This window comes from Marmota monax, unplaced genomic scaffold (assembly GCF_021218885.2).
Source record: "Marmota monax isolate L192 unplaced genomic scaffold, Marmota_monax_Labrador192_F-V1.1 WCK01_AAM20220418_F8-fsc00044, whole genome shotgun sequence".
In the NCBI taxonomy this organism is placed as follows: domain Eukaryota; kingdom Metazoa; phylum Chordata; class Mammalia; order Rodentia; family Sciuridae; genus Marmota; species Marmota monax.
The window spans coordinates 10,681,278-10,705,929 of NW_026695198.1; the positions used below are offsets into that span (position 1 = coordinate 10,681,278).

The 24,652-nt window shown below is 37.3% G+C and overlaps 2 protein-coding genes across 13 annotated transcripts in view; one reads left to right on the forward strand and one right to left on the reverse strand.

The window, feature by feature from the left end:
• The window catches only part of Plag1 (PLAG1 zinc finger), a 44,889-nt gene extending 30,319 nt beyond the window's left edge, over window positions 1–14,570 (reverse strand). For all 8 annotated transcript variants that reach the window (XM_058573986.1, XM_046428601.2, XM_046428606.2 and 5 more), the window contains exon 1: window positions 14,391–14,570. The gene's annotated coding sequence lies outside the window, so the exon portion shown is untranslated. The remainder of the gene's footprint in view (window positions 1–14,390) is intronic.
• Window positions 14,571–14,980: 410 nt separating this feature from the next.
• Chchd7 (coiled-coil-helix-coiled-coil-helix domain containing 7) lies at window positions 14,981–24,315 on the forward strand. 5 transcript variants are annotated; one of them, XR_009225315.1, is made up of 6 exons: window positions 14,981–15,106; window positions 15,475–15,560; window positions 18,518–18,585; window positions 20,040–20,138; window positions 20,871–21,107; window positions 22,445–24,315. XR_009225315.1 is itself a non-coding variant. In XM_046428594.2 (5 exons), the coding sequence occupies exons 3-5, from the start codon at window positions 18,532–18,534 to the stop codon at window positions 20,973–20,975; spliced, it is 258 nt and encodes an 85-aa protein (XP_046284550.1). In that variant the 5' UTR covers window positions 14,981–15,106; window positions 15,475–15,560; window positions 18,518–18,531; the 3' UTR covers window positions 20,976–22,338. The 5 variants fall into 5 exon arrangements, 3 of the variants coding, with proteins under 3 accessions (XP_046284550.1, XP_046284549.1, XP_046284551.1); XR_009225314.1 differs by lacking the exon at window positions 22,445–24,315 and adding an exon at window positions 21,934–22,338; XM_046428594.2 differs by lacking the exon at window positions 22,445–24,315 and having other exon boundaries at window positions 20,871–22,338.
• Window positions 24,316–24,652: the final 337 nt, after the last annotated feature.

A 24,652-nucleotide genomic window follows, 5' to 3' on the forward strand; every position in this document is an offset into this window, starting at 1 on the left:
AAGACGGAGAGTGGCTAGAGTACAAATGAAGTTCAACCACAGTATGTTTTAGGATTTTAGGGAGCTGCTAGCAGGATTTAATGGCATCACTATGTGGAGGTGCCCTGAACAGTAAGCATGGAACAAGTACTTCATCAGTCAGGTAACACTACTGTTTTAGAGAAGGGAGGTTACTCCCTAGCTCACCAGATCAGTAGCCTCCTGCCTTCACAGAAGTCAACCAGCCTCCTTGTCCAGTCAAGGAGAACAAGCAGGGGAGGTGGCCAAGGAGGCTGCGGCCAGATGATGGAGCCAGTATCGGCCTGGTGGAGGATGTAGGTGGGCAGAGACACTTGAGAAGTGTGCACTAAGCAGCTGCAGCCAGTGCTGAGCAGGTTGCCTTGCTGAACCAATTTAGTTCAGCTCCGAGTAGGTAGGAAGCCTGCAAGGCCTAGTTTCCTTGGAAAATGGGAGGTAAGAGAAAGCCAGAGGGAGCCAGTTCAATCCCAAAGGCTCTGGGTGATAAGACAAGACCCCAAATCATCAATGTGAGTCTCTTCTTTCAGCAGTCTCTGCTTTCGTCTTGCAAAACTTTCTGAATGCTGATGGTGTGCAGGTGAGGGTGACATAAAGATAAATAAGACCAACTCCCAATACACCTTTGTTGTAAGGTAAGGCAGGCTCACTGCTATCACAAAGGTACCCCAGGAGGACTCTGGGAGCATAGAAGCACCATGAATTGGCCTGAAAAGATGCTGCCTGGAGAGATGTGGGGGGCGGGGGGAAGGCTCTGGGGAAGTCAAAAGCATGGTGGGTTAATGTTTCCAGTAATAACCTACTGTGCTGGCTAAACCAAAGGTTTCTTAAATCTATTTACTGTCTAGTTACAACATGGATGTGGTTCACAAAGCACTTTAAATTCTGAGGAAAAGAATCTTCCAGATGAGTGTATGACACTTACACTACTACTACACTTAGGGTAACAGGAATGTGGTATGAACTTCTGTCTGGAGATCTGTGACTGGACAAGGACAGGCTGGAGCTCAGGGTGTCTTCAGCACCCTAATGCTGACTTCCATTTATGGCTGTCCCTCTATGGGAAAATCCAGTAAGGTGTGAGAACACATCATTTCCAGGAACTGAACAGTACACTGTCAGCTTCTCCAAGCCCAGTCACTGGGGCAGTGATGAAAGCACCAAAGTCACAGATGAGCTGCGTGTGCTTCTCTGGGCATCTCCTCTTAACGCCTGCTGTTTACTATTCTTTGCTTGGTCCACTTCTCTCCTCCTCTGTGGGGGGAGGGAGCCTGCCTTCTGTGTTTGCCTCTCTTTCCCCTCCTGGCATGTGTACATGCATGTGCATTTTCCTCTATGAATTTCCATCCCCTCATCTAAATGCATCTATGTATGTGTGTGTGTGTGTGTGTGCACGTGCGCACATGCCAACTCCCTTCTGAACTGCTCTTATCTGTTGACTTGCTTTCCACCTTGGGGTACGTGTAGTCCCCCCAGCTTCCTTGCATGTGTGTGCACACTTCCCTCTTCCCCTCTGGGTCTGTGTATGTCCATCTCCTGGGCCCCATCACACTGATGTGTTTGGGTCCCTCTTTCTCTCTGGGAGTCTCTCTCCTACTGAGGGCATGTCTGTTTCTTTCCTCCCACTCTCGGGGTGTCTCTTTCCCACATCTGGATTTTTCATGTGTACAGGCCCTTCTGGGATGAGTCTCTCCCCAGTCAATGTTTAGTTAGCACAGTCAGTGTTTCTCTTCCCCTCACCAGCAGGAGTGTGTCTCCCCTCATATCCTGGTGTGAGAGTAATTCTCTGACCTGCCCAAACTGGAACATGCCTGTCTTGTCCTTCTACCTTCTAAACCTGTGTCACACTCTCCCCTTTGACCAGGTGTGTTTTCTCCTTTGGAGATCCTATGGGTAGGAGAAAGATCCAGAGTCATTTGTGCATCTCTTTCCCCTCTATGGGTATGAGCTCAGTGTGCATCCTGTCCTCTCTCTGAGTCTGTCTTTCTCTCCTGGACTGAGGGAGCAGGCCAGGCCTCCTGAAGGTGAAAAGGGGAAGACGGTGAGGGAAGGTTGTGTGAGAGATCATTAGTCTCAGGGAGCTGCTTTCAAAGGTGCTATGATGCCTTCCAGGTGCTAGGATCCCGTAGACCCAGGCAGAAGATAACAGGATGAGGATAAGGATAGAGGAGACAGCCAGTCTGCAGAAGGCAACCCATGCTCTGCTTTGGAGCACCAGTGAACTATGTGCTGACAGTCATCACAGAGATCACAGGACATCCTGTGGGGAAGTTCTCTGGCTGGTCCCCTCCCTCACCTGCTCCCTCTGTCTCCAGGGTGCCGAGTCCACCTATACCATGCAAGGGCCGCTGTCTAGAAGCATTCCCCCAGATTTTTCCTGAGATTATGCTCCTTCTCATCACTCAAGTTTCTACACAAAAGTTCCTTTATCAGGAGATCTTCCTGTACACTGTCTCAAAGGTCCCTTTTCCCCAGGCCCCCAACACTCTTTACCCCTGTATTCCTTCTTACTGTCTTTCTACCACCTGCCACAATCAGAGAGGACCCTGCTGACCACCTCCTTTCCTCAGTGAGGGCATAAGGCTTAGTGCCTGACTTGTGGCAAGCACTTTGAAGATTCTGCTTAAAGCCTAAGAGAAGGGAGGAAAGGTGTCCTGCATGTAGAGAATTGTGATGTAAAGAGGAAAAAAATAATGGAGAATTGAGAAAGGAAGAGATGGAGGCTTTATTAGCAAGAAGCTGCAAGTCATGGGACAGGGAGTCAAGGCTCAGGAAGTGGAGAAGACCTTACAAATCTTGAGAAATGCCAACAAATTGGTGATTCAGAAGAGGTGGAAGAAGAAAACTGCAAAGAAAGTACCACAGAACAGCAGAAGTCTGTAGAGCTGTGGAATATTACAGAATAGCCACGTGGAGGTAAAAAGTAAAACACGCCACTAGATTTGATGCCTGGGGGCTACTGATGGGTATCTGATGGGTGTTTCATTTAAACCAGGCCATCCTAGGCCTCAATTTATTCTGAATTTTAAGTCAACTTAATTTTCCAAATCCATTCTCCCTGCTCAATGCCTTCTACAGTACATAGTGCAAACTCCTCCAGTTGGTGGTCAGGCCTCAGCACACCTTTCTATCAACTTCCCTTGCACGGCTGCCTCATAAGCCATCCACTCCAGTCTGACTGGTCTTGGTGGGCACGGAAAAAAGGCACATTATGTCCTCTTAAATCTCTGCTGAAGCCATTTCGTTCACTGGAATGTCATCCTCTCTTCTTTCTTCCTATTTCTTACTTAAGCCTTCTTTAAAGCCCATCTCAAGTTCTACTTCTCCCTCCCTCCAAAACCTATTGTTTCCACTCTGTATCATTCATTAGGCATTTTTAAATACACTGCTTTGTGATCTTTTGTACATTAATTAGGCATTTTAAAAAGGAAAAAGGAGAAGGCAAATGTAAGTATCTTAAGAATGGCACAGGGCACTCTTACCACTTCTGGTTCCTACTCAGCACAAGAATGAAGTTTTAATCAATGGGAGGCAAAACAAAACATAAATCACATTCTCTCATTGTAGAAGGTATCAATGGTTGATAACTGATGACTAATCACTCAAAGTAGCAACATGAGTCTAAGAGTTGGGCAAAGGCAAGAAACTAAGAGTCTGTATTTATATTTTATTTTTATTTTTTAAAAATATTTATTTTTTTAGTTGTAGATGGACACAATACTTTTATTTTATTTATTTTTATGTGGTGCTGAGGATTGAACCCAGGGCTTCACACATACTAGGCGAGCACTATACCACTGAGCCACAAGCCCAGCCCCATATTTATATTTTAAATCAAAGTGTAAAATCTTGTGATTTTAGACAAATCTTTTATATTGTTTTATTTATCGAAATAAGTTTAGCAGGCTCTCTCTCCCTCTGGAGATGGACCATATTATCCCTTGAATGTGTACTTGCTTTCCTAAATAAATCTCTGTGTCTCTGGGGAAGGAAACACACACACACACACACACACACACATCTATCTCACATCTAGTCTTACCTTAAGGTTACTAAAAAGAACAAAAAATAAAATAAAATGAAGCAGACAATTTTTAAAGTTTTTTTTCTTTCTCCAGGCAATAATACTCCTATCCTGATTCAATATTTAATCATATTTCCCATGTTGATTGAGTTTTTTTTTTTAATTTGAAAGTGGTATTTCTGTGTGTTATGGGGAAGAAAGAGAGAAGAGAGAAATCCCTAATCCCCCAAACCTATGGAGAGAATTATATGAATAACAAAAAGAGATCTTGAACTTGGAATTTTATAGTCATAGGGACAATACTGTGTTCTGTATTGAATTCTTTTCAGCTCTGCTGGGCGGGAAGATCAAGAGTAGCATTTTTATCTTAGAAGCCTAACACCTAAAATTAAACCAAACTAAGCAATACTTTCAATTGTCACCATATAGAATTACATTATTTATTGAACTAAAACCATTCACAAATTTAGAAATGTGGACTCATTCTAAAATTAGAGTCAAAAAATGACTTTCCTAATAGTTTGTTTTAAAGCGAAAATTAATAAAACTGTGCAAATCACATTAAAAGCAAAACCTAGTATATGTACTTTACACAGGCAGAGTTAAATCAATAAAACTGAGATCCTTACTATAAAACAAAGTTTGGATTTATATCTCTAAAAACCTCCTTTAACTTAGAAAGTTTGTAAATTTCCCCCCAACTCCTTATGAGTAGCTTAAAAGTAAGTAGACACACAGTACTTCCTAACTTGAGCTACTTATTCAATGTAAAATTTATGCCTGAAAATTTTATTTCTGTAACTTTAAAAATATAATAACCTAAATATGTACATAATTTAGCTTTATACTAACAAATCAATTTATAATAATTAGCTTCTATGGACCATCCACTCTAAAGATTGTAAAAAGTAAAAATTCCAATTTCTGAAATCATTCATGTTTCTTGCATATGCATTATGCCCGCACTTCCTATCTTACTGTTTGCTGTGAAAGAGAAATGAGATAATATAGGTAAAAACAAAGACTGTGATCCAGGCAAAGTATTTCATGGCTGGAACACAGTATTAATACTCAAAATATTTTGGGTGATATAATTTAAAAGTCATGTTGGCTAGTGATTCGGGGAATAATTTAACCAATCAAGTTAAGTTTCTTTTTCTTTTAAGCAGAAACAGTCTCTTTTTTTGTGCTCATTTTTGGTTTTGTTTTCACTACAGAGAACTTTTAACTAAAACTTGGCTATATTAAAAAAATGTTGTACTATATCTCTCGTCTTTAATAAAGGACCAGAACCTCTGCTTCCTTATTTGACCAATTTCAAGATAGATTAAAAAAAAAAAAAAAACTTCTCCAATTCTACTTTATTTTAGTGAAATGACAGATGAAACAGAAAGGTATTTACCTTTAAACATGTCCAAATTTCACTTCTGGCAGTTGAATACTATACTTCTGAACTGTGTAACTTTAAAAAAATCTAGGTTTAGCATAGCATTAAACACAGAAACAGAATACACCACAAAGCCTTTTATGTTAATCTCAATACACATGCTCACTTTCCAGGAGTGGTTTTGGGATGTTATCGCTTGATAATAAAGCACAGAAAAGAAGTGCATGTAGTAGAGGCGCTGCCAAACACAGGGTGGCAGCACTGAGAACAAAACAGAGCCAAATAGCAACAACACTTGGGATGGCCAATGGAAGCACACAAGTGTGTGTGCCTGAAGTCTGATTAGAAAAAAAGTTCTTAGACACACGGGTGTTTTGGTTTTAATTAAGAAATTCCTTTTAATTCTGGCAGAGGTATCATGCATTGTAGAAAAGCTATTATGAGTCAGCCTCTGAATGGGATCAATTGCACTTCTCTCATAACAAACTGCTTTCTCTTCCTCTTCCTGCACTCACCAATAAAAGATGAACTGAGTATGATTAAATTTAAGCATCACATCAGACCCAATGTTTAAGTTGAGCAATTGCATCTCTAGTATATATTTAAAAATATAACCCAAACTATGATTAAAAGTGCTCTAAGACAGGAATTTAAGAATAGCCTGATCTTGGGAACAGGAGTACTTTTAAAAAAATAAGAAGTAGTTAGAAAGTTAAAGAGTTTTAAAATAAATGTCTGCATTATATTATAATACCCCAAAAGAAGGGCTCTAAAAAAAATAACTACAATGGTACTTAAAAAAAAAACTTAAAATATCAATGTAAGCATTAAATACTTAATGATTGAAAAATTCAAATACAATATACATTTACCTAATTACTACCCCATTCATCACCATTTTTCTTTGAAAAATACCTAGAATAGTTGGTTATACCAAAATCTTGTAAGTAATTTTGGCTATTTGAAAAAAAATATTTTTATTAATTGTCAAAGAAGATGTTGAGGAACTTCTGTAGATTGTCAGACTTTTATATGTATTCACTTTGTTTACAAACTTCTAGGCTTAAAAATAGATTCAGATACAAAAATAACTCTTTTGATTAAAATTCATATACTTTAGTAGTAAATCAAGATACTTGGTTAAATGTTTTAAACTTTATTTTATGTGTAATTATATGTACTACTTGATAGTTTTATTTTCATTTCAGCTTGGGTTAACAATTATGGTAATATATTTTTAAATGTGATGTATGCCAAATTATTCCTGATGAATATCTGCCTTTTCTTAAATCTTTTTCTTAGAAGTAAACTGAAGCAAATCACATTAAAAGCTAAACCTAGTATATGTACTTTACAGAGGCAGAGTTAAATCAATTATTTGCATGACAGTAGCTATGAGGATGCACAATTTTTATGAAGCAAGAAAAAGAAAAGCACAAAATGTCTCTAACCCCGTGTTTGGTGTGCCCTTTCCTTCTTTGAAATATTTCAAACTCTTCCAAATAAGAACTAGTAGGGCTGCTTCTATACTGTTGGTATAATTAACCAGTTTTATTTTATGTCTAATTCTGTTTTAATATTGAAATCCTATGCATGTGAGTAGTGATTTTTTTCAAATAAAATACTACCAATATTAGAAGAGAAACAAACAATCTAGATTGAAATTTTACTCAGTTGCTACTTCAGACAATAACCAATTTCCTAAACATAGGAAAAAGATTTTCTTAGATTTATTTAGAAAACAGTTGTAAAGGTACAAGGAAAGCAAATTCATGTCTGGGATGCAGCATATATTCAGATAGGCTAGTAATATTTAATATTTATTTTTAAGGTTATAATAGGTCTTGTCCAACTATAGAAATTGACAATTTTCCTATAATATGCAAATTTATAACAAATTTAATTTTAAAGTAATGAAGCTAATTTCTTTGAAATGGAAGACTTTAAAAGAAATTATATTTAGGAAATGCAAAAAGCAACCTAAGAAAGGAAACACACTCCTATATAAAATGGTATTTTCACTTCATTGCCTAAAGATGATAAAAAGTAAAATCTACTTATTATAAATCATTTAGGGCATGCTAAAAAGCAATGTTGGTTCTATGTAATTCTAGCATTAATACAAGAAAATAAAATCAAGTTATTGAGAAGAATCAAGCAGACTAAAGTTCAATTGGTGCTATGCTGAACCTGCACTCTTGAACTACCTTGTTTCCAAGTTTGATTTTTTAAAATTTCCTGATCAAAAACAATTCAATCAACGTTTACTAATGTATCTTCAAGGAAACAAAACTGACAGCATTTTCTAATTTTGCTTTTTAGCCAAAGGGCTAAATTCCTCATTCTCTAATTGATTTCTAGTCTAATGTTCTCCAAAGATGTAACTTAAAAGGTCTAATGTCTAAATTATTGATTAAAGGGATATAATTTTTAAAAAATCAGATGGCAGCCCTTTAGCTGTATGATTTTCCTGAGGATTAATATTCTTATATTCAGAAACTAAAAGATATGAAGTCATAAATAATAGATATGTGCAACTCCACTATTGGTTTGAGACAATAATTCAGATACTTAATAACTGGAATCTAAAATGAGACTCTCATTTTCAAAAAAGGTAGAGTTCAAGATTCACATTCTACCACCTACAAGGTAGAGGATTCTGATGCCTTAAGGAAAAGATGCCTCCTGCACTCTCAAAATATTTTCTAATACTAAAGACAACTTCTATTCCAGAATATAACACCAACAGGTTTCATTTCTCTTTCAGAAAAATCAATTGTTAATAAATGAGAAAGAAAAGTTCCTTTAATCAGCCACTATACACCTAAAAACATTCAAAAATTAAGAACTTTGTTTGTGAAATGTTGTCTTTATCTTATGAAAAGCTTTTGAAGTGTTATTAAGTCTGTCAGAAATTTAAATTGCCCCAAGGAAGTCCACAGAGCAAACTATTTTTAGACTGAAGTTTTAAAATTTATTTCACTAACTTAAAGTTTTAAGCTTTCTGATAACAGTGAAGAAAACAATTTTCAATAGTTTATAAGGTTCTCAGAACATTTCACTCAGGTACACTTTTAAAATAATCTTCAAAATGTTTTTTAAATAGCAGAAAATGATTTTTCTTATTTTTTAAAAAAATAACTTCAAATAATTACTACAAATTATTCTTCCACTTTAGTTTAATTCAAATCTATGAAGAAGGAAAGGCTTGGGATTTATTTTTTAAAGGACACTGTAAATCTAGCAATTTGATTAAAAATATTCTCTGATAGGTTCCCCCAATTGTCATGCTTATTTTTTAGTAAAATTATTATTTTTGCTTTATAGTTGGCTATTCTTTACTCACATATGTTGAATTTTAAGTTTACCACAATTGTTATTTTATTCTGAAATTCTTACTTACCTAGTTCTTTACCATCAATTTTGAGCATTTTAGTTTACACTTATGCTGTTGTTATACACTTTCATTGTTTAAAACTCTTATTTTAAAAAGGCATCAAAAAGACATTTTTACTTTTTAACACTTTCACATTTCTAAGTTTTCTATGTTTTAAAATTAGGGAAAGATTCCACTTAGAAACAAAGCAAGGAAATGTTTTAAGCAAACTGCTTTTCCTATTAACCTAGAATATAATTGCATAAGTTCATTCATTCTACACACACACACACACACATTTCTTAGGTAGTCATCTCAAATTCCCAACACACACTGTGGTTAGTTTTAATACCATGATCCTGTAGTAACTCTGTTTACAAGACATCCAGGGATTTTAAAATACTAACAATTTTAATGCAATATCACACTACTTCACTTTTAAAAAATGAGATATTATTTCTGTTGTATAATATTTTTTCAATTCTTTTTTTTAAAGCAAAATTCTTAGAACAACAAATACCAATACATATACAAAATTAAAAAAAAAATGTTCCAGTGTCCTTGATAGTCTCACATCACTATATCCTGGTCAATACCACCCTGCAAAGAGGAGGCAGGGACAGGTGTACACACTAAGTAGAATGTAAACCATAGGCTAGTAGGCCAATTAAAAGTAAAAATCAAATTGTACCTCTGTAATAATTTCTACTAGGCTTTTGTACCAGTATATTTCTCATAACTTCAAATGTTAATTAAGTATACACCCTACACCAGTATTCTTATAAACCATTTTAATCTGAAATTTTTCATTTAATTTATCAAATTAAATTTTATAATTAAATTTGCAAATGAGATATAAAAGTTTCCCTAACATAAAGGAAAAGCATTAACATACTGAATTTGGGTTTGGGCATTTCAAAAAATTTAGGCAATGAAATAGATACCAAAAGCAAGAATTAGTTACCTCTGAAGTGTTCTTATGGTAAAATATAAAAGAATTCTCATGCATGAATTATAAAATCATAGTTAACTTTACAGTTCATCAATCTGATGTACCCTGCCCTTACATTTAACTTATTTGTAAATACTTTTCCAAGGCTACCTAAACACTTACTAATTGGTTAAATATGCTGCCTACATTAATTCCTGTTAAAATTAAAGAAATTAAAGGTTCACCTTTGTTTTTTAGCAATGGCTGATTTTTTTTTTCAAAGTATTCAATGTTCCAGAAAAGGTGTTTATTAGTTTCTTAAAACATTTAAGATCTGGTTCAAGGGACAATTTATAGCCATTTCACTTTGAACATATTCACTATCTTAGATTTTGTTGTACAGATTCAGTTTTCTCCCTTTTCTGAAACTCTTCCTTCACCCAACTAAAGAATCTAAGATGTTATCAAAATTTAAAAAATTACACTTATTTCTTATACATTTGCAAACATATAAAAAAGAACATGTATTCCAAGCACTGTAAGTAAAATTATTCAGGTAAAACTTATCTTGATATTTGTGTGTATGTATGTGTGTTTGTGTGCGTGTGTAACAGGTAGTTTTTCACATATCTTGATTTTTCAAAGAATAAGATTCTAAACAAAAAATATTAAAAACAATCCTAGAAGTATGACTATTTTTCATTATATAGTTCAAGAAGCAAATGATTACTAAAACAAAACTTCAAAGATTGCTATAGATATGTTTTAGTTGTCTGGCTTTTCAAATCTCAGTTAATGTAAGAACATTACATTTAATTTAGAAAACAATAACTTAATCCTAAGAAAGGTACATTTCCAGAATACCAAACCAAAATATATTCAGTGACAACAAGGATTATCTTAGAAATGAAGGGAAATTCCTCATATTTGATTGATATTAAAACACAAAGAATATCCTTAAAATTTTAAAACTATATTGATAAAAGAAAATTCACTATTTAGCTTTAAAATGCCTATTTATTAAAATACTTTGGTTATAATAAATGTATAATATTTTGCCAGTATTAGTCCATACTTATAAAATCATCTTCCAGAGCAGCTAAATTCTTTAGAATTTAGAATAACAAAATTAGGCATATAAATTTCAAATAAAAGTATTAATCTGTGAGGTTTCTCCAAATAAAAGAGCATTTGGGGTATATAATATCCTTAGATTATTTCTTTAAACTGGTATAATTTTATAGTAGCTTCAGACAAAGGATGTTCAACAGGTAATATTTCTAAAGGCATCAAAAAACCTTAACACAACCAATTCAAATTAGGTATTATGCTGTGACCTATCTAAATAACTCTCTAAGGAATTATAGATTTCATATTTGTGCACTCTGAGTGCATTTTCTAATACAGGCAAGTAACTAGTTGTGTAAAACCCAAACAAGAATGTCATAGTAAGGGGGAAAAAAAAGTAAAAAAAAAAAAAAAAAAAAGTCCCACAACACCAGCACTTTTATTTAGATTGACAATAACCTAACCATAACTTGAAGGGTCTGAACAATCTAAACAGCTCAATGATTTAATATAACTGGAAGAAATGCTTTCCCTTCACTTTTATAGAGATTGAATTTACTGATATTAGTATCTGGCTTGTCAAAGTGGCAACTATTCAAATCTAAAAGTATCATTTATTTTTAATAGGAAGAAAAATTCTGACCACTTACAGTAAATGTAACTGTCTTGAGCCAAAACAATGAAAATGCAAGATAAACCTCAAAGGTTTTATAATTATTGGTGGTATTCTAAAACCTCTACACAAAAGATTGTTGGGAGGGGGTTTTTCCATTAGTACATCAATCCCTTTCCAATCAATTTTTATTAGCAGTGGTTCATGGCATTAATTTTTAAGACAAGTTCTTAGAAAGTTTTAATCATTTCCAAAATGAGAAGTCTCAAGATGATGGACTCAAACACTACCACACCAATGTAATATTGCTATGGAGGTATTTACAGAAAGATGCCCAGAGCTCAGCTAGGAACACAAGTTAACATACAATAGACTATGAAACAATAATTTGTTTATATAGTATGGCAAGGAAAAACATTCTGTGTAAAAAGTCTAAAAATTCAGCTTTAACTTTAGTCCATTTCTATAAATCATAAAAACAAAGGAAAATAGGAATTTATCTCAGAAACTCCATATACCTGTGGAAAACGAACATCAGTAACTTCTGTTCAAGATTAATCTTAATCCCAAATAGAGTACAGCTAACAACTCGCACATTTTAAATTTTGAAAACACTGTGGACATCTGAAACATACGGGCTGATAGTATTTTATGATTGATAAACATTTCCTGTTAAGTACCACAAATATATTCAATATAAAAGATGCAAACTGATGGTTCTCAGAATTTTAAAATATTTTCATTTCAAAGCTTCAAAGTTAGAGCATACATATAGGATGGGCTTTAAAACTGACTATGTAAGTAAACTTTTCCATGATCTTGGTGTATATGTTTTCCTTCCCCAAAGAAATGCCTACTGCTTATGATGTTAAAGAATCTTCACCACTCTGTCTGTAAATTTTAACCAGAAGTCCTCCATGTACCTGAAGCCAAATTGAATATTAGGTATTTTACAGCTTTTACAAAATGGCTGTAAATCACATTATGGGCATACATAGCTCTTTGATCTCACTGCACAGAATTCATAACTGTTCAATAATGCTATACCATTATGCCACACACCTTAAACTATTTCCATTTTTCCACAATTCCTTCCAAAATCAGCTTCCAAAGCAAAGCAATGTAACTTGAAAAGTTCCTGGGAGGGCTTGTTACACAAAAGAACAGCTTGGATGCAAACTAAGCTATATGCATATTCATCTACTGTTGAGCTTGTTTATCCCTCCTCTCCCTCCATCCCTCCTAAAGGTGGGTGCATTTGAGTAATGGAAAGAGAAGGCTCTTCCATCACCACACCCTTCCAGCACCTCTGCTTTTGGTCCTCAGAGAGTCTGGGTAGGTGATGAAAACCATAAGAAAAGAGAAGCTGTCCCTTTAAAATGCCCAGCTCTGTCCCACATCCCACGTGGAACCAACATCAGCAGCACTTTGCCATTAACATCAATGTGATGCAAGAGGCACCATCCTTTTATATAGATAAAGTCAGAAAACTTCTACTTAACATTCCTTAGTGAGGATGAACAGGTGAAGCAAACGTGTCAGGAAGGGAGAAACTAAGCAATTCCTTACCCCTCCCCAAAAGGTACTCCAGTCCTGCACTCCAGCCTCTCTGTGCAACATCACCTCTCTACCCCTCCTCTGGAAAGCCCAGTTTAAATAAAGGAGGGAGCCACTAACAAAACCTGAAGCATAAATGCGACGAAAATGCAATCTAAAGCCGGAAAGGTTTATTCTTCCAATCACACATATTAACTCTATTAAGAAAATGGCATCACTTTTTTTCCACCAAAAAAAAAAAAAAAACCAAACCTCACAAAGATCATTAAAAAGGAGTTATAAAATACCAAATATAGTGTTTATCTTATCTCAGATCAGTCCACATTACCAATAAGTTTAGCAGTTTCTGCACTACTACCTCCCCCTCCTTCCCCCTGCTTCTCTTGCATCGGATTTTCACGTTTTCTCATTGTCGGTTGAGTTATAAAAGGCTTTTGCCCTTCGAAAGTTTTAAAAAATAAATAAATATTAACTCCTTGGTCCCTGCAAAGTCAAAATGGACTTCAGGAGAAAGGCGGTTCATACTTTTACCTTTAGCGAGAAAAGGGGGAGCATCCCGGATTTTTAGGGATTTTTTGCGATTTTTTAAAAATTTTTATTTGGTTATATGCCTGAGTTCTCCCTCCATTTTGGTTGTTTATGATACTGACAACAAGCTGTCCCTGCTCTGTGCCGATCTCCTGCTTTCATTTAACACCCCCTCCCCCTCCCCCCCCTCTTCGCAGCCACACACCCCGGGCTCACACCTCCCCGCAGACCCCGCACCCCGACCCCGACTCGCCCACCTGAGGAAAGGGCAAAAACAAATTCATTTCTCCAGAAAAGAAAAACCTCTTTTGAAAAAGGGGCAAAGTTACCCCAAGTCACTCAAAGTGCCCCCCAAATATTGCCGACTGCGGGTTTCCGCCAGGCCCTTTGGGAAGCGACCTTCCCCCGGGATGTTTTGGTGGAAAATGCGGGGACTTTACTCTCAAAACTGAATTTATATTAATTTTTCCCTTATTTTTCGGGTCTCTAATGTCTTCCGCTCTCGCTGCTGCCGCTGCCGCTGTCACAATATTCACAGCACCAGAGAGGAGGAGGAGGAGGAGGAGGAAAACTTTTCAAACTTTCCAGACCCTGAATAAAGGTTTTTTTTTTCCCACCGACCTCACCTTCGGGTCCCCAGTCGCATCGCCCCCTGCCCTGTCAGATGCGGCTTCGGAAGTCCTCGCAGCCCCGCTTAATTATTTTATTTTATTTTTTATTATTATTTTTCCCTCTGGGGTCCTGAGCAGGGGCTGAGAGTAGCACAAACTTTTCCTCCTCCTGCCGCCGCCGCTGCTCCTCTGCCCCCTCAGCTAGTCCCATAATTTAAATAACCCTGATATTTCTCCCGCTAAACGCCTCTCCGCCGCCCCGGACCCCGGGAGAACTCACCGCGGGGCTTTAACATCCTCCCTCCGGCCCGTCCGCCGCCTTTACACCGCCCGCGGAATTTCTAATAATTTTTTTCTCATATTTCGGGCTGGACGCGGCGGGCCTGGAAATTGTTTCCTTACGCCTCTTTCCAGCAGCCATTGTAGTGTATGCGCTGCCCCTGCAGCCCAACTTGCAGCTGCCGCTGCCGCCGCCGCCGCCGCCGCCGACGTCGCGCCCACCGCCGCCTCCCCCGGCCTGCTCGGCCACCGCCCCCGCCTCCCGCCGCCCCGCCCCCGGCCCCCACCCGCCGCTGAGCCCGCCCACCTCGCGCGCTCCGCCCTGAGGCCGACCACTAGGCGCCGCCGCCGCCGGCTGCTGGCCTGACGATTGGTCCGTGGCACCCGTCCGTCAAGCCGAAGTGTTAAGAAGCTCGCCTCGGCGCGGGGGGCGCGGCGGGGCGGGGGAGGAGGCGGGACTGCGCACCCCGCCCCGCCCACTCCTCCCTCCTCGGCCCTCCTCCCGCCAGCCGAGGGCGGGGCGAGGCCCGCCCGCCCCCGCCGCGCAAAGCTTAGCAAGCCTGTCAGTCTGACGGGGCCGCCCGCCGATTGGGCTGGCGACCGCCGGGGAGCGGGGGCAGCACGTTGGGGTGCGCGCTACTTAAGGTCCTGCTGCGTGAGCCATTGACGTGTTTGGAGCTGGAGACGGCCTGGGCGCTGGCGAAGCGGCAGCCCGAGGTGAGTGGTCCCCCGCCCCTCCCTCTGCTGCCGCTACTGGGAAGCGGAAAGAAAGGGGCGCATCTGGGCTGCCACGGGGTCCGAATCCACTTTTGCAGCGCACAGCTGCTCCCTCCAGACCCTGACGCAGCGCGGGCCGCTTCCTGTTGGTCTTCTCGCTACCCGGGTCTGTATAACCGGGGGCGAACAAAGTGACCCCATACCTTGTCACGGCACCTCCAGGTCTTCTTCATCCTCCTCTCCAGCTTTAGAAACTAGAACGCCCCCCCCCCCCACTTCCCACTTCTCAGCGTTTTCGCAGTCCCGGACCCCCTCTTCGTCGCAGCACCAAGAAAGGTGTGCTCACCTATATCCGTTTCCATGATTAGACGCTGACAGGCAGCACCTTGGAAGGCAGCGCGGCCTCGGATTCACATCCTTTCAGTTTTTTCTTCGGCTTGCCTGCCCCATTCCGGTATGCACCTTTGACTTACTGCCCCTGGCCCTCTGTACCCAGCAGTAGTTAAGGTTATGGTGTTTCTGCTTCTCGATTTAGCAGTCGCAGATCCTGCCTAGACTCTGACCAGCCAGTGGGCATGCACGTGTTCAGTAACCTTCCCTTCCTCTTTCCCTTTAAAAGCTACTTGAAGAGGAGGGTGTGAAGTACTGTATAAGAAATCAAGAACTACTTTGTTAAATAGTTTGCTCCTTGGAGTGGATTTTAGAGTTCTGCCTCAGATGCGACCCCTCCTTCAGATCTTTGGGTTTTTTTCTGGCTATCATGCTAGTATTAGAGCCTTGAAACATTTGTTTAGTGCTGTGCCTTCAAAAAGTAAGTAGATAAGGAAGGCCTCTTTAGCTGAGCACTCGATCTGGCCCTTCAGCTTTACTTCTGGCTGTAAATTGACATTCCTCTTCAGTTCCAGTTTAACACATAGGAGATCAGGCAAAGGAGGTGATATTTCGAAATTTAAAGTGACTTGTGCTTATAATTCGGAAGGAAAAGAAAATGAAACGCAAATAAAAATGCGAATAAACTCATGCAGCAAACGTGATCCGGGTGTGGATATTACCTAGTTGTTATTTTTAAAGAATTTCTGATGATGAAATACAGAGTAGATATTTTCATGTAAAGTAATCAACTTTAATTCTGTGTCTGATCATTTTTGAGATTATTATATACAAGGGTTATTTATGAACAGCTTAGAGTTCTGTGTTCTCACATAACAGGATAGATGCGAAAAGGAAAGTTGTGAATTTATTTAGCACCATTATTTTTCTTAGAAGTCAAGCCTGCAAAAGAATTGTGTTCCATAGAGCAAAAGGCTTCAGATATCATTGAATGGCATCTTGAATTTCCTTTTTGCCAGGATGTTTTAGTTCACTGGCTATTTTCATGTACTAGTCAATGAAAATCACAAAATAAAATTATTTAGTGATTACTAAAAAGTAAAGGACATCAGAATAATCAGACCCTTTCCTGCCCTTCTTTGCAATGACTGGGTCTCTTTCAACCTGGACATCTGATTTTTCCCTTTTCAAGTTTATATTTTTATACATTTTTTTTTTTTTTTTGGTATTGAAAAGCATAATTATCCTAAGTTACAAAGGACTACAGCAGGACTAGAATAATAAATGAATAGCTTCAGCTGGGAAAGAAGATACTCTCAATAATACTAACGTTATACAAACCCATTCAAATATTTTACTTTTTTTTTTTTTTTTTTTTTTGTCCTTCTAAATGTGATATCCTGCCACAGTGTATAGATATTGTAATAGGAGTGTGAGGTGGAACCTTCTCCATCAAGACAGATGACAAGTTTTCTTTTCCAGTGAGACATAGGCTACAAATTCTTATGTTCTCTGCCTCTGTTTTTAACATGGCTGAAGGAGAAGGTCGGGGCTGGGTAGAGTCCAGGGACCCTCCCACACAAGAGGTACCTTGAGGCTCTCATTCAGGAGATGCCAAACTATCTAGACCATGCTACCTAGGTTTTTGGCCAAAGACCCCCCTCCTCCCCCAACCTCCCTAACTATTGGTTTTGCTTCTCCTTTCCATGTTCAGAGCCTTCTGAGAAGCTTACTTTATTTTGTAAATCAGCCATCAGAAAAGGGGAGAAAATAAAGAACTACAGTAGGACAAAACAAAAACATTCAATAACTTTGACTTGGGGATTCAGGGTCTTTATCTGAGCCCCAGGGTCCAGGCTGAGGCAGGGATGGGTAGGCCTTCTCTACTGGTGGTACATTTGCTCCCAGGTGTACTGGGTAACACTTTGTGGAGAATACCTGCACATTTTAGGAGCTTGTCTGATATGATTGTTTTTTTTCTGAATATATTTATTTTATCACTACTGATATTTTTTTGTGATCCCCTCTATGGCACAGAAAGTTGAGACCATTTCTTTTTTTTTTTTTTTTAATTTAATTTATTTATTTTTTTAGTTGTAGATGGACACAATACCTTTACTTTGTTTATTTTTATGTGATGCGGGATCGAACCCAATGCCTCATGCATGCTCTGCAAGTGCTCTACCACTGAGCTTCAACCCTGGCCTGAGACCATTTCATATAAATATTCTGACCTCTGTGGTTTTACTGACAAATTCATTTTTTTACTCAGTGGAGTTTCCTGGGTCACAAGACGTTATTTGCTGGCTTGCCCTTTGACCCTTAGGAAGAAGGATGATTAAGCTAGAACTAGATTTGGGAGTACAAGGCAAATCAGCTCCTTAGGCTTAGTTCACAGCATCCTAAAATATTGAGGGTAGTTTGTCAATAGTATACCAATACATTGGAAACAAAAAATCACTTTGAAATAATTTACTTAACTGTTTTTTAAATTTTTTTTCTATGACATTTCTTTGAAGGTAGTTGCCATACCAATTTCAGTTGAACCCTCCCAAATGGAGTTAACTGAAAGAAATGTTTTTTAAAAACTCTATGGCTTTCCAAAATGTCAACTAAACCATAACTTGGCTTTCTGCTATATTGCTGTCCTAGTGTTGGTCACAGAGTAGTCATTCTGGTTCATTAGTTGACTAAAGTTTTTGCTAAGGTGGGCTGTACTGGATTATCCTTTCCTTAATTTATATGCTAATTAGTGTATAATAAGGAAATATTATTAGATTTTATTAGTAGATTTAGTTGCATACACTTAAGGAATAAGAGTAAACCACAATTGAATATAGTTGAACTATCTTTCTCACTGGGCATTAGAATCAAATTTCAGTATATGTATTTCAGTATGGCTTTTATATTAAGGCACATGGCAGTACAAAGGAGAAACATATCCCAAATGCAGAGGATCCATGAAATTCTAAATGATCATTATGCCAGAATTAAATTTTCAGTATTTGTGGGGTCAGTAAGACTTATTGACTTATTTTCTGTCATCCACTGCCTAACAATTTTTTGTCTATCAACCTTCAGTAAGAAGACCTAGGATGCCCGTGGTGACGCACCGATTGAGAGATCCTGACATAAATCCTTGTTTGTTGGTAGGGTGGTTTGCTTTTCATTTTCCTGAGTGTTAAGTTGAAGAAAAAAAAAAAAAAACAGGCTTCTTTTAATTGTGAGCTTGTCTTTTCTGCAGTTGTTGAATAAACATATTTTTGTACAAAACGTACTCCTGACCAGTGTATTTTATTTCACTAGAGTGTTTTTAGATGTTCATGATTTAGCTAATAAAGATTCTTCTTTAATTTTGCTTTTTTGTAAAATATGCAAGCCTTTAGTTGGCACTATAAAACTAGAGAGGCATTTGTAAGACTAAAAAAATCTTTAGTCCAAACATGGAAAACTGGAAGGCATCACATTTTTAAGTTGCCACTGAAATTTGTGGTTTTAATAGCACTGGTTTTATCATGTCCTTGAGACAACCTGGCTGAGAGTAATTGGCTGATAATAGAAAACCTACTTTAAGCCTAAAGGTTTTCACAAAGTTGTCTTATAGAGAGGATGTTTTATTGTAATAATAAGCTTGTATTTGCATTAATTTGGTATGATTTATACTCTCTTGTAATTTTGCCACCCTTGTACAATGCTGTGATTATATTGATGCTATGAGGAATTACATTGCCTGACCTTATATGCGTTTTTCAAAAATATGCATTAAATATTTGGCATAGAAATACAGCTTTGTTCTGTATATTAGATTTCAACAGTTTTATTAAGTAAATCTATTTAAATAGAACACATTTCTTAGATCTGTGAAGCGAATAGCATACCTGTTTAGTTAAATCGTACTTTTAGGTAACTTCTCATAATCATCTCTTTCACTTTGAAGTTTGTCATCCAACTTCCTTCCAGTTCAGACAGCTTAAATTTAATTCCCAAATGGCACCTACCCTCTTTTAAATTCATATCCCTGTGTTCACTTTGGTTTTGAAGTGATATTAATAATAACTATTAAAATTTCTTACATAATAGAATACTTACTTGCGTAATAGAGTAAATAATAGCCAAAAATGTGCTGAGATGAATGGTGTTAATTTAGGTTGCCTTGATGTAGACCACTTATTAGCAATTTATTTGAAATCTCAAAATCAGCATTAAAGTCAAATGTCAAATCAGAGTAAGAATTTGGAAAATCCAGGAGAGCTGTACTGAGTCAAGAGACTTGTTTCTCATTCTAACTGTGCAGCAGTGGTTTGGTGGATATTGTTCCTTGCTACAGTTTCTGGATCACATGATCCCAGTTAGTACTTTGGCTCAGACTCCTGTGATCAGATATTCAGAAAACTGGCCTAGACTATGAAAAGGAAGATATCTACTCCAGCAGAATAAATTCTTGGATAGTTGGCAAGATTATTCTGTTTTAGTGTACCCATTGAATAAAATGATCCATTTTACTTTATCTGTCTTGGGACAAAATAGCTTTAAAGTTTTTGTTTTCAGGCCTTTTTAATATCTCATTCTACCTTTTAAATAATGTGTTTCCTACATATTTAAGGAATCTGATGCTTCTAGCAGATGTATGGATGAAAATAACTATGATAAGGAAAGATGTTCCAGTTACTTCTTGAAGTACAAAAACTGCCGGAGATTTTGGGTAAGCCTAGCTTGGTGAGCTTTGTTTTAAAACCCATCGTTTCAGCATGAAACTGAGGCCCATAGTCTTTTCCCAGTGATGGCCATAGGGAAACAACTTTTCTTCTATCCTCTGTATGTATTTCAGTCCTGAAGGATCCTAGAGAACTCTTATTAATTATTTCATCCTATTCCGAGGTATCTGAATGCAGTTTTAATATGTGAGTCTTCCTAGGTATATAAATCTGCAGCCCTAAAATAATAACCTTGTTGTAAATTTAGTTTTTCTGAAGATGAGCAGAACATATAACTTACTTTGCTCTCATGTCATATTAGGCTTCCATTTCTGCCTCCTTTGCCACTACCATTCTTGGTAGTTAAGGTTCCATTTTCCCAATGCATTAATATATAATTTGTTTCCCTGAGCACTGGATCCAGCTACCTCCTTTTAAATGGACTGTTGGTTTTGTCTAGCAGTTATACAGTAGTCTTCTTGGTGAACTGTATACAGTCTTATGCTCTTGTACTCACACAGTGTGTCCCTATTTCAGTTACTATTAGCATATTTCTATGAGAATAAGCAATTTTATTTATTTATTTTTTTTGTTTGAAACATCAGGAGTCCCAGAACTACAGTTTGGATTTATTTAACTTGATTTTCAGAGTTTTTGAGAAAGCAGTAGCAAATTACTGGCAAATGATTAGCATTTCATACATGATTGATTTTGGTTTCTTCTTTTTTGCCTATACACAGAATTCCATCATGATCCAAAGAAGACAAAATGGAGTGACACCATTTATGCCCACAGCAGCAGAAAGAGATGAAATCTTGGGAGCAATGGGGAAAATGCCTTATTGAATGTTTACTCTAAAATTGTTTATGTAAACTAGAAGATATTTTTTTTTAAATGTACAATTACTATAATCTTTTAAAACTTGACTGGCCTTACCCAGACAGCTCTGAAGATTTACAAGGAGAGACAGAATTCAGGTAGTTTTGTGTCCTCTGTATTTGTTCTCAATGCCATGATAATATGTCACTGCCACGCTGCACTTCCAGGAAATAAGGAGGGTTAGGAAAGACTATTGGAGTTGAGCTTCTCTGCTGGGTCTCAAATGAAAGTTTAGATGTGAACAAACAAAGACTTAATGGGGCTGGGAGGTAGTATTTCCAAAGAAAGGAAATGATGGGAAGAACAACATGATAGAAGGAAAGCTTCTGTTTCACCTAGAGTTTGAAGTGTGTAAAGGTGAAGGGGATGAGTGGAAAGGTGGGTTGGGGTAGGTGTGTGGTGGTTCTCAAACCTTAGGCTTACCCCTAAAAATCTCTTTTCTTCCTTGACTCACTCATCTTTGTTTAAATAAGGCTAGTACATTCACTAGGGGGGAAATGGGTATAGAAAAACTGTTCTAAATAAATGGCATGAAAAAGAACTGGTGTTCTTTCTTTAAGGAAAGGCTTAGGATCCTAGGCAACAGTCCATAAATTCTGGGTAACCTTATGAAACTGTATTATCAGTTTTTGAACTACAGAAAGACAAAAAGAAATGGGTTCCCCTGGAAGGATTTCTGTTTACAGAGTGAGGTAGACAAGGAAGGATGTGGGGGCTTATCTAGTGAGCTCAACTTCATTTTGTGATATAAAAAGAGTGAGTTTTCAGTTTGGTGCATTGTATAGCATATATACTTGCTGCCTTTAAAAATCTAGTTTGTTTCATTTACAGAATAGTTTTGTAAAGAGACATTATTTAATAAAATTTAATGTAGACAACCAGTGAAAATAAATTGCCGTGTCCCTTCTTCTCCTCTGATCCTAGATCAAGAGCACTGTTAATGACTACCGACAATCAACTATCCATCTGAGTCCAAAACAGTTCAGAAGTTTTTAAATTATATGACCTTGATTGTTAAATGTGATTCTATTTGAATAAAAAAATGGATTGTTTCAAAAATTCTTTCAATTTTTGTAATGTTGTAGAAATAATGGGTTAAAATAGGACCTGAAGGGAATTATGTCCTATTTGTGTGAGAAGCATTTCAGTACAGGCTTGTTTCAGAGTTTGGAATTTTAATGTCACCTCTTTAAATGTACATACTAGTTATCAATATTCATTATGTAGCTGTTTGTCCTGATATAGCTTTTAAAATTTCCATTTATTTGTTTTAACCACTTTTGCCTTATTAATAAGCATTTCAAATATAGACATGAGTGCCCACCTTAACCACCAGTGTCCTTCTTGTGTGAACATTCATTTCTTCCTGAATATATACCTATAAGTTGAATTGTTGGGTCATGTGGTAACCATTAAACCTTTTTATTTTTTCTAGGACCTGTTTAAACTGTTTTCCAAAGTGGTTGCACTGTTTTTTACAGTCCACCAGCAGTGTGTGAGAGTTCCAGTTTCTCAACATCCTCATTAACACTTGTTAATCTGACTTTGATGACAGTCCTCCTAGGGCTAAACTGTTGTTTCCTTGTGATTTTGCTTTGCATGTCTCTGATAGCTAGTAATGTTTGTTGAGCATCTTTTAATGTGCATATTGGCTATTTGTGTATCTTTGGAGAATGTCCCTTCAGATCCTGTGCCCATTTTGGACTGGAGAGGGGTACTAGCGATTGAACTTAGGGGTACTCAACCACTGAGCCATATCCCCAGCCCTATTTTGTATTTTATTTAGAGACAAGGTCTCACTGAGTTGCTTATTAGCACCTTGCTTTTGCTAAGGCTGGCTTTGAACTCACCATCCTCCTACCTCAGCTTCCCCAACTGCTGAGATTATAGACATGTACCACCATGCTCAACATTTGCCCATTTTTAATCGGGTCATTTTATTTATTAAATGGTAAGAGTTCTTTGCATATACTAGATACACAAAAAAAATCAGATATACAGTTTACAGAATTTTTCTCCCATTTTGTGGTTTGTATTTTCACTTTATGGTGACCTTTGAAGTACAAAAGTTTAATTTTGGTGAATGTGAAGCTGTACAACATTAACCTTTTAAGTCAGCAGAGTATTTATTGCCCTCTTCACGATAAAATTCCAATTTTTTCTTTTGTTGCTTTTGGTGTCATAGCTAAGAAAGCATTGGCTAATCCAAGGTCACAAAGATTTATACCTGTTTTCTTCAAACAGTTTTATGGTTTTAGCTTTCACGTTTAGGTCTTTGATCTATTTTGAGTTAATTTTTGCATATGGTCTGAAGTTGGAGTTCAGCTTTATTTATTCTCTGTGTCTATGCAGTTGTTCCAATACTATCCATTAAAAAGACTGTTCTTTTCCCCAATTAAATTGTCTTAGCACCTTTGTTGCAAATCAATTGATTTTTTTCCCTTATACTGGGATTGAACCCAGGGGTGCTTCAACCCCTGAGCCACTTCCCCAGCTCTTTTTTAATATTTTGAGACAGGGTTTCACTGAGTTGCTTAGAGCCTCACTAAGTTGCTGAAGCTGGCTTTGAACTCATGATCCTCCTGCCTTAACCTCCTGAGCTGCTGGGTTTACAGGTGTGTGCCACCATGCCTGGTGCGAATCAATTGATTATACATTTGTGAGATTTTTTTCCTGAACTTTCTATTCTATTGATCTATGTATTTCTACCTTTATGCCAGCACCCCACTCTCTTGTAGCTTTGTGATAATGGCATAGTTCTTTGATGGTTGGTTTCTGTGAATGTTTTCTGTGAAGTATCTTGATGACAAACTAATTTTGGAATTTTTGATTGGCAAATTCTTAACATATTTAATATGTAATGGCTCCACCCAGGAAAAACTGTTTAATTCAAATCTCTCTTCAGTAATTCCCTGATTCTTAGCTTGCTTCTCTACACAACGCTGGTAACTTCAGTGTGCTCTTTTTATAACCTGATTGTGCAAGATCTCATTGTATCACCTTTGAGAGGCAATATCTAAATGGTTTCTTTTACCACCACTGTTAAATTTGTCACTCTTGTTTTTCTTCAAATTTTGCTTTTAGGAAAGTGAAGCTTGATAAATTAGTGTCAGAATGCTGTGAGAAATTTTTATATGTCAAAAAAGTAGAAGTTGTTTACTGCGTTCATGTTCACTGTTTTAGAAAGCATCTCATTACAAATTCTTAATATCTGGGAATCTGCATCTGTAGTATGTAAAAGCAACCCTTTTAAGAATCACTCATCTGTGCCTTCTTGGGAGAAATAAACAGTATCATTCATGGTTATACCTTGGTCTGCATCTAATGTGTAATGAATGGCCAACAAATGTGTCTGTGTTTGGGAAATGGGGGATTTGAAAATTAAAAAAATGTATCAGTTCAAACAATGCAAAAGGGTAGGTAATGCATAATGAGTCTGCCCCAGCAGCAGTCAATATCAAGAGTTTTCAAGACTTTCGTGCATATACAAGCATATCTGTATGCATTTGCTTTGCAACAAGGAACATCATAGTACATGATATATATAAATTACTTTTTTCTCTTGATGATGCAGTTTGGGATATTTTTTCTATTAGTGATTATAGATTTATTTCATTACTGTCAATGATTGAAGTTTCCATTA

What these genes read in the sequence shown, in the direction of transcription:
- Chchd7 (XM_046428594.2), top strand. Translation starts at nt 18,532, where the DNA reads ATGCCCGTGGTGACGCACCGATTGAGAGATCCTGACATAAATCCTTGT. An exon ending in ACATAAATCCTTGTTTGTTG is followed by an intron (nt 18,586 to 20,039) that starts GTAGGGTGGTTT and finishes TACATATTTAAG; the next exon opens with GAATCTGATGCTTCTAGCAG. An exon ending in AAAACTGCCGGAGATTTTGG is followed by an intron (nt 20,139 to 20,870) that starts GTAAGCCTAGCT and finishes GCCTATACACAG; the next exon opens with AATTCCATCATGATCCAAAG.